At 57.5% G+C, this 12,201-nt stretch overlaps 3 protein-coding genes across 3 annotated transcripts; 1 reads left to right on the top strand and 2 right to left on the bottom strand.

The window, feature by feature from the left end:
• Nucleotides 1-3,814: 3,814 nt before the first annotated feature.
• BBK36DRAFT_157285 (hypothetical protein) lies at nucleotides 3,815-5,418 on the top strand (the record flags this gene model as incomplete). The annotated part of the gene is made up of 3 exons (XM_024897658.1): nucleotides 3,815-3,889; nucleotides 3,962-4,003; nucleotides 4,589-5,418. 3 exons carry the CDS (start codon nucleotides 3,815-3,817, stop codon nucleotides 5,411-5,413), a joined length of 942 nt encoding a protein of 313 aa, XP_024751511.1. The 3' UTR covers nucleotides 5,414-5,418.
• Nucleotides 5,419-6,372: 954 nt separating this feature from the next.
• BBK36DRAFT_3012 (urease) lies at nucleotides 6,373-9,243 on the bottom strand (the record flags this gene model as incomplete). Its single annotated transcript, XM_024898017.1, has 5 exons — nucleotides 6,373-6,693; nucleotides 6,826-7,717; nucleotides 7,772-8,958; nucleotides 9,046-9,132; nucleotides 9,223-9,243. The coding sequence occupies 5 exons, from the start codon at nucleotides 9,241-9,243 to the stop codon at nucleotides 6,373-6,375; spliced, it is 2,508 nt and encodes an 835-aa protein (XP_024751510.1).
• A 484-nt stretch (nucleotides 9,244-9,727) lies between these two features.
• Nucleotides 9,728-12,156, bottom strand: BBK36DRAFT_1134857 (hypothetical protein). The gene is given in 5 exon segments (XM_024892442.1): nucleotides 9,728-9,774; nucleotides 9,829-11,309; nucleotides 11,379-11,814; nucleotides 11,935-12,121; nucleotides 12,135-12,156. The coding sequence occupies 2 exon segments, from the start codon at nucleotides 11,812-11,814 to the stop codon at nucleotides 9,829-9,831; spliced, it is 1,917 nt and encodes a 638-aa protein (XP_024751509.1). The 5' UTR covers nucleotides 11,935-12,121; nucleotides 12,135-12,156; the 3' UTR covers nucleotides 9,728-9,774.
• Between the last annotated feature and the right edge of the window lie 45 nt (nucleotides 12,157-12,201).

Below are 12,201 nucleotides of genomic sequence, written 5' to 3'. Positions count from 1 at the left end.
CGCGTCACTCAGAAGGGGAATGCGGTTGGCGCAAAGGTTGTTACTGGTGATAAGATCATCGTCGACAAGAGCAGCAAATGACGTTGAGTCGATACTGTATGTACTTGGATATGTCATGAGAGACACAGTACAAGTGCAGATACTGTAAGGCTCCAGTGACTCCAATTCATGCCTTGTGTGCGAGTTGTATCATGACGTTGACGGTGCCCCGCCAAGGTAAAGAACAAGCTTCTTCACCACTTCAGGTGAAACAAGAGACGGTTCCATGCAGACGGCGGACAGCGTACAGAATTGAGGTCATAAATGACAGGAGAGTCCAGTTGCCTTGATAGGACGAGGAGCTTTGTCGACAACAACTCCAGCAGCTAAAAGCGTTGGAGTTGGAGCTATCAAGTGTGACGTACCCGAGCAGGGATGCACTCAAGGCACTTTAGACATTGTTAGGCAATATCACGACTTTTGATAAAGAGTCCAACGATTCAATGCTACGGAAGCCCTCAAGGCCAGTCTTTAGCTTGCTCGTCTATGGATCAGGAACACCCGGGATTTGCCTTAAATTTCCTCCTAATTCATATTGCCAAAACATCACTGCATCCTTGTGAGATACCACTGTTTGTCTATCGACATTGTAAAGAGCTCAGAAGGGATCGATATCGCTATGAATCGGTATGAGCTTTGGTATCTTTGGATATAGATTCCTTGCTGGCCGGTCTTTAGCTTTCCACCAAGCCGTGGCGACTGAAGAAAGGACATCGAGTCTTGATTCGAATAAAAGCACCATACTAGACGTGATTGCTACCGAAGTAGATGGTGTAGATCTCTTTCGAAGACTATTTGATGAGGCGTTAGTACGAGGCAGGCATTTCGTCGACGCTTGTCCCTCGTTGGTAAACTGCCCAGGAGTATCGAGGTTGTAAGAATGTGTTTCGAAAGCAAGCATGCTGTAAGTACCCGAGCTAGGGCATATCAATTCCACAAGAAATCGTTCACTTGAGCATGGTCAAGGGGTGGAAGGTATAAGAACCCGGACAACAAACAGGAGGCCCGTATCGTTGAGCTGAAAAGCCGTTCCTGGCTCAGCACTTGGACGAGCTGTCACCATGATCGAGGTTGCATATACATAACTGAAGATACATTTGTATCCAGAGCAACATGGCAAGCTCCAACTCGCGCTTGTGAGACCTCCCAATGCTCTGCTTATGAGCGTGTTCATGCCATGAAGCTTTCGTCGACGGCTTTGATGGTACTACAGGTGGTTTTTCAAGCAGTGTAGTCGCGTGTAAGTTCATCGACCTGCACGTTCTGGACGTAGGCACAGGCAAAGGCAGCGGACGAAATGCATGCTGCATCCATGCCATGTACAGTGCAGCTTCATCATGCCACAGCTTCCTCAGCTGCTGGCTCACCACTAGAGCAAGTCTCAGCTGTCTGTGACTCGGGCTTTCCAGCTGGATATGAGACATGGATATACATAAGAGCGAGGGATCCGACATCATCGAACGACGGAAGTCCGTGGTAGAGGCGGGGTAAATCGCCCAGCTGGAGGTCCGAAAGACAGGCACCCGGGCAAGGCCTGTGCTCGCTTGCCCGCTGCTGGTGGGCAGCACTCTTCTTGAATTGGTAGCTGGACCAGCGAGAGCATGAATGCATCAGCAACAGCAGCAACAGAGCACGGCATTGAACAGCAGCTGCACCAAAATCAGCGCTATGGACAGAGCGCTCACGCGAATGAACCACGCAAGCACTGGGCGTCTTGCACGCCGTCAACACAGCCGATGCCGAGAGTGCCATTGATCACTTGCCGCTTTTAGGCGCTGGCGCTGAAACTCCATGCCGACTCGAGTGATGAGGGGCCTTCATCATCGTGCTGAAATGTACGCCACGCGCGGCGCCTAAAGCTGGCCTAAAAGACCGCTAGCATTCCGTCTGGGGCTTCAATTGGCTCGCGCTGTCAGGTGCTGTCCCAGTGTAACCAGCTTGGCCAGAGGGGGGGATTGAGCACCTGGGCACAGATCAGCACGGCCAGCCTGAGGTCGTCGCTGGCCGTCCAGTTCAGCGCAATTTCACAGGGACCCGACGCCATTCCGGGCGCTCCAGAGGGCGATGCGTGTTTAATGATGTCGCCGGCTGGTACTGCCGAATCACAGAGCTGGGGGAGCTGGGAAGCTTCAGAGGGTCGGCATCGGCACGCTGAGCGGCAGCGGCCGGCACAGGACACGCGCCGAGCTCAAATAAGTGGCAGGGTGTAATTGAAGAACAACAACGACACTCGGATCAATTCAGTGATAAGATGAGACTGCATCAGGAGCAATAAGCGAGTACGCACAAAGTACACACAGCACTTGTGTCGAAATCAGTCGAAATTGGAGAGCCAGAATGCCTTGCACAAGGAAAGAGCTCTCGTGCAGGTGGAGCGGCGACTGACCGCCCAGTGAGCTGCATCATGGAGGAGGAACTAAAGGCGCGGCTGTGCTGGATTCTGCCGGGTTGATGACAGCAGCTGCAGGCGATCGGTTCGTGGTCGGTCAGGTCCAGTTATGTGCCTGTAGCAAGCTGTGCTGGGGATTGGACGTGAAGAGTGCAGGTCGAAAGTGGTAGGATGACGGGACTTCAGTGTGCAGCTACTGTACGGTAAGAAGATGAATCGAGCAATCCATGGACAGCTACGACACATGTGGCGTCGGATGCTGATCGCCATGGCAGGACGGGCATGTAGGCACGAGACCTCAGCGACGGGCGAGAGAGGCTGGGAGCGTGCCTGACGAGAACATTCTGAGGGGCTGCTGCAAGCGCTATAGCACCAGACGTGCGCCTCTCGATTTGCCCCGGACTCTCACAGCTCAGATCAGCCAGGCAGCATCTCCTGGTACTTGTATGGAAGAGCTCCAGCGGCTCGATGCGACCCGACATGAGGCACCGGCGTCTGGTCGAGCGCCGGCTGCTGGAGCTCACAGCCCAGTGCTTGAGGCTCAGCAGCTCAGAGGCCCAACTGCTGGGGACAGACAGCCCGAGGCAGCACTCGAGCTCAGCAGTGCGGGGTCTCGCTCCTCTGTCCTGCTCAGAAAGATCCGGTCCGCGGCCACGGAGGACTTCTCTGGGCTGGAGCACTGAGAACAGCGTCAACTGGATCCCGTTAGGTCAGGCCATCAGTTGCTGGGAGCTGGTTGGGCCGCGCAAAGTTTTCCTGCAGGCCAGCAGCCAGTGCAGCGGGCATGGAAGCACGACGCTGCGGTCCGGGTATCGATGATGGAGAGCTGGAGGAAAGCCGGGAGGAAATACGCGCCAGAGAGCGTCAGTGGGTGCCTCTAGCACGGCCAAATCAGCGGGCAGACGGCCAGCGCAGGCCCTGAGTGGAAGCGGAGGAGGGGCGCGAAAAAATGAGGAACAAGTGAAAAAAAATCGGCGCCTGCTGGCTGGGCTGCTGCCGCTTTTGCGCTGATTGCGCGCCCCCCCAAAGCTCCCCAGCGCAGGTACTTATTGCCGCCACCGCCCACCACAAAAGCCCCAACCCCCGAATTTTTGTTTTCCCCCCGTTCTTCAGCACTCGTCCATCCCCCCAAACCCGTGCCCGATCCACCAACCTCGACCTTCTCATCCCGCTATCCGTTTAGCATCGCCTTTCAGCGCCCTTCCCTGAACTCACTGAAGAGACGTTGCGACAGCGCATCGCTTCTCCTTTGACAGCAAAAAGCCTGAACGCCGACGCAGACACAGAAACGCCCAGCGCCCGCCGCTCAGCAACGCGCCCGGGCTATTTTACAGAACCTCGCCCCCCCAACAGCCCTTTTTTTTGGTCAGCCCTCAACTCATCGCAATGCCTCGCCCGCCCAAGAAGTCCGTCGAGGAAAAGGCCAAGATGCCCGTGGCCGTTGTGCCTCCTCCCACCATGGTGCCCGCTCCCGTCGTCGCCGGCCTGCACCCAGCAGTTGCTGTTCCTGGCCCGGTCCCCGGCGTGCCTCAGCGCGTGGTTGACAACGACAGCTTCCTGCGCGTTCGCGACTCGGTAAGTTCAAGCCTGCAGCTTTCCTCTCATCACACCTCATTTCAGCGCTTCACCCAGTAGTTGTTGAGATGCTGCATCCTCTTGCTGCCCAGTGGCGGGCTCGAGCGAGCTGGTATTGTGCCTCTCTGCGTGTGTTTCTGGTGCGGCCAATGCTCGCCTCAGGCATCGTGGAACGGTAAACCGGGAAGAGGGAAAAGGCGCATGTGAAGACGCAGACAATCCCCCTCTTGTGCATCTCAAACCTGTCATCAAATGGCAATATCTCGCCTCAGTCGGGTACCTCTGAGCTGCGCTTCCCCAGACGCGCCGTCCGGCACTGCAAGCCCCTCCCGCATTCATTGTTTACAAGCTCGCTGAGCCCCGCGTCTCACTGAGCCCGACACAGGCCTCAAGCCGCCTGAGACCGCCAACGCTCGCCCAGCCGGGGGACGTTGGGACATCCGCGGCGGCGGCGGCTCTTGGGCGCCGGGGCATCACTACCTAGCACTCCATCTTACACCTGCTTTACTTCGTCTCTCATCGTCTTCCTCCTCCTCACAGCAACCGACATCTCGCTTCTCAACATTGTGCTAACGATGACACCAGGCCGTCGGCAGACTCACCACCATCCTGGAGCTCCTGAGGTCCTTCACCAATGACTACATCCGCCAGACCAACCTGCTCCTGGGCGAGGGCACCGCAGAGGGCCCTCAGGGCGATCTCATCAACACCTTTGATGCCGCCGCCCAGCTTATCATGCCCATGCCGGACATGACGCCCATGGTTGAGGAGAAGAAGGAGCGCAAGAAGCGGACACACGACCCCAACGCCCCCAAGCGCCCGCTGACCCCCTACTTCCTGTACATGCAGCACGCCCGGTCCATCATCGCTAATGACCTTGGTGCCGACGCTCCCAAGGGCGCGGTGCAGGAAGAGGGCCAGCGCCGCTGGGCGCACATGACTCCTCAGGAGAAGCAGGGCTGGAACAACGCCTACCAGTACAACCTGCGCCTGTACAACGCCCGTGTACACTCCTACAAGAATGGAAACCCCCTCGCGAAAAACATGAACGATGAGGAAGCGCTCAAGTACGCAGAGGACTTTCACATTCCCATGCCGGAGATCAAGGACGCCGCCGCCCAGGTCGAGGCTCCCGTCAACGACCAGGATGCCATTGCCGAGCAGCTCCAGCAGGTCGCCGCCGCCACCAGTGAGGGCGACGAGATCGAGGCGCCCGCTGCCAAGACCCCTAAGAAGCCGGCCTCCAGCCGCAAGCGCAAGACGGCCACGCCCGCTGCCGAGCAGGAGACGCCAAAGGTCGCCGCCCCCGCCAGTCCGGATAAGAAGCGGAGGAGGACGTCGGCCAAGGTGGCTGAGCCTGAGAAGGAGGAGCCCAAGAAGTCGGGACGCAAGAAGACTAAGAGCACTTGAACGACGCCTCTTTCTGGCAGACAGCGGCAATCATGAATTGCTGTCTTTGTTTTTTCCAACATGGTTGGCCCCGAGTCGGTCTGCCAAGAGGAGCGATGGTGGAAGGACACTCGTTCCTTTTGATGGTCACCATTCCATGCATGAATTCATCGTTTTTTTTTGCGCCGACTACTACGGGTTGCGAAAGGAACTTGCGCGAGGAGTTTGTCTTGTCTTCTTCTGTCATTCGAGTTGAATCTGGCTTGCTTTTCCCTTTATGTTTTGGTTGAGAAGGAAATCATGATACCTCGGACGAGAACGGCATTGCAGACATCCTTTTGATGCGAGGCTCTTTTATATGCAATTCGTGTTGTATTGGCCTGTCTTTTTGGTATGGATTCACAGGGAAACGGTCGCCGTCATTTTCTCTCTCTCTTTCGCCCTCTATATCTCTCGCTTCCTTTTGGACTCTTGTTTCCCCTCCTTTTCATCGCCAGGACATGGCGGTTCGTATAAAAACGTGGTTTATAGGGCGTATGGCATTCGGATCGATTTTTCTGTCTTTTTCTGCTAGGTAGTTCCCTCGCACGGGAGAGGGGACGGGAAACAAAGGGGACGAGAGAGGGTTTGGAAGGGATGGAAGAGACCGGGAAGGAGGTCAAACGTCGTGTATGTAAAGTCTGTGGAGCTTGTTTTTGGAACGGCCGAACTTTGTATGCGATAATGAAACCAATGATTTCAAGCAGATTGACTCTCTCTCACTCTCACACTATGTCTCGTCTGTCTTTCTCTTTTCTTTTTCCTTTGCGCAGCTTGTGATGATGAACATGGATCGATGAAATGGCTCTCCTTTCAAAACACGAAGACCATGGACCAACCACATCCCCAGCGTTGCATATCGAATACAACGTTCTTCCACCATCAACGTTGCATATAGACGACAACATACTTCCATTTACCCAAATCCATCGCACTCAAAATCAATACACGTAATAAGCCTGCGTAAGCGGCAACCTCGTCGCCGGCTCCCCGCCGCACACCTTGCCGTCCGCCTCGACGACGTAGCTCTCCGGGTCGACCCTCATCTTGGGCATGGCGTCGTTGAAGCGCATGTCGCGCTTGCTCACGGAGCGGCAGCCCTTGACGGCCTCGACGCGCTTGCGCAGGCCGTAGGACTGGACGGCGCCCGAGGCGATGGACTCGCCCGAGACGAAGAGCACGCTGGTCTGCGGGACGAGGGGGGCGAACATGGGGCGGGCGATGACGGGCTGGACGGTGGGGATGGAGGCGTTGGGGTCGCCCTGGAGAGAAGAGTTTTGGCAGTCAGTAGTTGTTCGTTCCTTTTTCTGGGCAATCATATGAAGGAGTGGTGTAGAGGAGGCAATATTGAAAGGGGTAGGGGGGTTGCAGGAAAGGAGGGAAGAAAAACTCACCATCTGAGCCAGGGCTATCAGTCCGCTCTTGATGACGAGCGAAGGCTTGGTCCCGAACCATGCCGGATCCCACACCACCAGGTCCGCCAGCTTGCCGACCTCGACGCTGCCGACAAGGTGCCCGAAGCCCTGCGCCAGGGCCGGGTTGATGGTGTACTTGCTGATGTAGCGCTTGACCCTGAAGTTGTCGGCTCCCGTGCCGGCGTCCTCGGGCAGGGGGCCCCTCTGCGCCTTGTTCTTGTCGGCCGTGTTCCAGGTGCGGAGGATGACCTCGCCGCAGCGGCCCATGGCCTGCGAGTCGGAGCTCATCATGCTGATGGCGCCCAGGTCGTGCAGCACGTCCTCGGCGGCGATGGTCTTGTCGCGGATGCGGCTCTCGGCAAAGGCCACGTCCTCGGGGATGTCCCTGGACAGGTGGTGGCACACCATGAGCATGTCGAGGTGCTCGTCGAGCGTGTTGTTGGTGTAGGGCCGGGTAGGGTTGGTCGACGAGGGGAGCACGTAGGGGTGCTCGACCACGGAGATAATGTCCGGGGCATGGCCGCCGCCTGCGCCTTCGGTGTGGTATGTGTGGATGGTGCGGCCCTTGAAGGATTCGATGGTGGACTCGACGAAGCCAGACTCGTTCAGCGTATCGGTGTGAATGAGACACTGGACATCAAGCTCATCGCAGACCGTGAGACACGAATCAATGGCTGCGGGAGTGCTGCCCCAGTCCTCATGCAGCTTGAGACCACAGGCTCCGGCGGCGACTTGCTCGCGGAGGGCGACGGGCGAGCTGTCATTGCCCTTGCCGGTGATGCCAACGTTGACAGGTAGTTCGTCACAAGCTTGGAGCATCTGGCGCATGTAATTCTTTCCAGGGGTGCACGTTGTTGCGTTGGTGCCAGCACTGCATGATTCACGTCAGCCAAGGGGGCTTCGGATGTGATGCCTTGACACTCACCTGGGTCCCACGCCGCCTCCCAGCAATGTTGTAATTCCAGAGGCAAGAGACTCGTTCGCCTGCTGCGGGCATATAAAGTGAATGTGCGTGTCGATGCCGCCGGCCGTGACGATCTTGCCCTCGCCAGCAATGACATCGGTGCAGCTGCCCACGACCATTCCGGGGGATACGCCGTCCATTACATCGGGGTTGCCCGCCTTGCCGATTCCCACAATGTGGCCGTTCTTGACACCAATATCGGCCTTGTAGATGCCCGTCCAGTCAACGACGAGGGCATTGGTCACCACCATGTCGAGGGAATCCGCATCCAGGCGTCCGGTTGCTTGTCCCATGCCCTCGCGCAGCGTCTTGCCGCCGCCAAATTTGCACTCGTCTCCGTAGGCGGTGTAGTCCTTCTCGACCTTAACCCAGAGACTGGTGTTTCCAAGGCGGACCAGGTCCCCCGTCGTGGGGCCAAACATTGTGGCATACGCAGCGCGGTCAATCTGGAACGCATCGATGAGGGCGGCGTCGGCTTGCGGCTCGGGCGTGTGCGAGAACCCAGCCTGCTGCAGCTTTGCAACAATGTCGTTGACTCTCCACAGCTCCAGGCCGCCGGTCGCCATGTGGTTGCCTCCGCGGATGACCTTGTTGCCCCCAATCTCCACAAGCGTCACCGTCGTAGTGTCGCCGGGCTCGAAGCGAACCGAGGTGCCGGCCGGGATGTCCAGCCGGAAGCCATACGCCCGCTCGCGGTCAAAGTCCAACTGCGGGTTCGTCTCGATGAAATGGTAGTGCGAGCCGACCTGGATGGGCCGGTCTCCCTTGCTCGTCACCTTGAGCCTGATCCTCTTGCGGTTCTGGTTGAGGGCAATCTTACCCTTGACGGCCACCACGACGCCCGGCTGCGCCGTAGCCTCGTACTCCTCGGGCGCCGCAAGGGGGAACAGGTCAGCGTCCGGGACGGGCAGGAAGCTGCCGTAGAGGGCGCGGGCCAGGTCGCCGTCGTCTGTGCGGATGGGGTTGTGGACGGTGACCAGGTAGGTGCCGGTGGGAAAGGTGCCCTCGACCTGGATCTCGGTCAGGGTCGCGCAGACAGAGGGCTGGACGTGGCGGCGGCCGAGCATGGTCGAGCCGAGGTCCATGAGGTCTGCGACGGAGTGGTTGCCATCGCGGATGAGCTCCTGGAGGTTGTTTGCGATGAGGGCCTGATGGGGGTGTGAGTTGAGTCAGGCGTGTGCTGAAGCTGGGTGAAGGAGATCAAGTATCAAGTACAGCTGTGAAGGGCTGCGTACCGTTGCTTCGCTGTGGTTCAGCTTGACGCCCCTGGCGAGTCTCTTCTGCGCCAGGAATCCCACCTGTGAGATGACGAGCTTGTCGAGCTGAGCTCAGAGCAATTGCTTGGTGGTTAGCAGGCGAGATCCACCAGAGCTACAGCTGCTAACAAGCCACTACCGCTGATAGTTACACACCTCTTTGGGCACCAGATGCATGGTGTCACTCGGATGCCGCAACTGCGCCGGAATTCAGATACAGAAATCAATGAAGCCAGAGCACCAGTCGGAGGAGGAGAGAAGCACGGATCTGATCCGCAGTCGAAGCGCCTGGGGATCATCGTGCAGCGCTTCCCCGCAGAAAAGATGCTTGACGCTTTGCTCGTCTATCGGGGTGCATGTAGAGAGATAAGGGACGGATGGGCTGATACGCGATGGCTGTAGGCGTTACCTCATCGCCTGAGCTTTATCTCTCGGGCTGATAGCGCGGATACCTATACTAAATCCTCAGCACCTCACTCGCGGCGCCTCAATGCGTGGCATCAAGACAGTGACTGTATACTTACTTCCTCTTACACTTACGCTCAAGCGTCATGTAACAGCCGTTAATAGCATCACAAATAATAGTATCCATCTAGATATATGTGGTATATCTCCTAATCGCTGCACAAGGACAAACCCATAACATAACGTCCATAGCATACATACCCCAACGCCAGTCCCTTCTGTCAAAGATTCACAATAACAACCTGGTAGAGGCATGTCCATCCCCCAAACTCCAAAACTCCGTTACCACTTCAACTCCTACTCCTCTTCAATCTCCTCATCCCACTGATCCTTCTCCTTCTTGATCAGCTCTGCCATCTCATCCGGCTTGAAGATGGAGCTGTCTGGATCCTCGCTTCGGGGCACCTTGTTCAAGTTCTCGCCGTCGAATACAGATCCTATCGTATCGATCCACCTCCGGCGTCGCTCCATCAGCGTCTTGGTCAGGTCTCCTATTCCTGGCCGCGCCATGCCCGCCCCTGCGCCGACAAAGTGGCTGCCGCCGCCGGCACCTCCGGGCCGCTTGGACTTCTTGCTCTTGCCCATCGTCCGGGTGCGCTTGAGATAGGCGGCATTGACCTGCGAGTCCAGATCCTCGAGAATGGTCTGGTATTCCTGGTGGGCCATCCGCTCGCGGACCAAGTCCATCAGCCGTGCCTTGCGCGCGCCATTGACGAGCATTTGCTCCTTAAGCCTAGCCTGTAAGAGCCGCAGTCTGCCTGCGACCTCATCGTCAAAATGCCCGTCGTACTCGCTTTCAATGTTGTCTGGTGGCAAGAAGCCCACATGCCGGAGCTCTTGCTTAAGCCGCTCTTCAACCTGGGCATACTCGAGTTTCGGGTGCGTCGCCTTTCTCCATGCTTCTGACGTGGACTCTACCATGAACGTGGCAGGAGGCATTGCGCTTGACTTGTCGTCGGGCATGCCGTTTGCCTCGTCGCCGTTCATGTCCCCATTCATGCTGACGTCGCCATTCGTAACACCGTTGGCGGTTGGCTTGTCGTCAGAGACGGGCACTCTCGATTCGGGCCGCAGTGTCTGCAGCAGCCGTGAGGCGAGCGGCCCTATGGATAGCGCATCCGTCTCGGCCACGCTGTCGTTCATGTTCTCGATGCTGCCACGCGGCTGATTTGGCGGTAGCTTGTCGCGATTCTGCTGGGGCGTGTCGATGGCCATGGCGCCATCCTCCTCGGCCCAAATCTCGGTATAGTGCCTCTTGCCGCGCTTTGGCATGACAAAGGGCGTCACGCGGTCGTGTCGCTCTCTCAGAAATGCCAAATCTTCCTCTGTAAACGGGCGGAAATAGGGATCAATGTAGCTCGAGAAGGTCGAAAAGTTGATTTGGCTGCTTGGTTTCGCGTTGCTAAAGTCCTTGTCCGGGGGATCGCCGGCAATCAGATCGGAGAGATCGCTCTTTGGATACACGGCGACAGAGTAAATCTTCTTTCGTTCCTCGTCCGGCATGCCATCGTAGGTTGGTAGAATTTCGTAGACGGTCGGGTCTGGAAAGGTGGACGGATCTTCTCCGAATGTCTGTGCCTGGGGCAGCTCACGCCTCGGCGGTGCGCCCTCGTCTTCTGAGCTCTCTTCCTCCTCCTCGTTTTCCTCCTTCTTGGGCTTCTCTTCGGTTTCCATGGCGTTGGGGGATGCGCCGCCTGCGATGGGGGAGAGCGACGAGCTGGCGTCGTCGTTGTCGCGCACGTGCTTCCTCTTTGAATCTCTCAGCGGAGAGGATTGTTCTATTGCAATGTGTCAGTCAAGAGCACTGGGGTCTGATGGGTGCGGCCTCAGAAGCGGTGCCAACATACCCTGGCTACCTTCGCCCGGCCCCGAGGTATCGGCGCCCTTCTTGCGCTTGTGCTTGGACTTCTTCGTCTCTGGCTCTCCTCCTTCAACGCGCAGGTCGTCGGGGCGTTTCTTGCGCTCGTCGGCCAAATACCGCATGCCTCGGTCATAAAATGTGGAGCGCTTCTCCATGATACTGATGAGCGTCTTAAGCTTATCAAGCATGGCGTCGATGCTCCGCGAGTCGGGCACGGCAGCGCTGGAGGCGCTCTGGTCGACCAGGTTGTCAAAGGTCAGGTTCGCGAACAGGATGACGCGGGTGTTGAGGTAGTCCGGGTCGTAGAACTCCTGCGGCGGCAGCGCCGATGCTGGGGCCGGCACCGGCGTCGAGTTGCGGCTCGGCTTGGGCATGGCCGAGTTCTTCTTGCCGGTGCCCTTCTGTCCAGATCCGGGAGGCATGATGGCGGCGGGCGCGGGCGGGCAGGTGCTACCTCTACCTAGCGAATCATAGACGGGGGCTCGGACGTGCGAAGCAGATGCGGCGATTGCCTGGGTAACGAGTGAATCTCAGCGACTTGTGCTGCGGTTGCTGGGAGTGATGGAGCACATCAGCGGTCCATTGTCGCGTCTGAGCCTCATGTAAGCGCAGAGTAGCGTCATGAATGGGGGGCTGCTTTAAGTTGTCGCGATGGAGTGGGCGTGAGGTCGGAGGGAGAGATGTTCCGAGTTGGATTATGTAATCAAGTGAAGCTCACCACGCGCTGACGATCTGAATGGCATGGCTGTCAGACAATGGCGATGATCTTGTTCGCTTTTTCTTTGCAATCGAAGCATCCAGCTGACTTT

The sequence above is a fragment of the Trichoderma citrinoviride genome (genome assembly GCF_003025115.1).
Source record: "Trichoderma citrinoviride strain TUCIM 6016 unplaced genomic scaffold BBK36scaffold_4, whole genome shotgun sequence".
NCBI classification, from domain to species: domain Eukaryota; kingdom Fungi; phylum Ascomycota; class Sordariomycetes; order Hypocreales; family Hypocreaceae; genus Trichoderma; species Trichoderma citrinoviride.
This window is presented reverse-complemented; position numbering and strand designations above follow the sequence as displayed.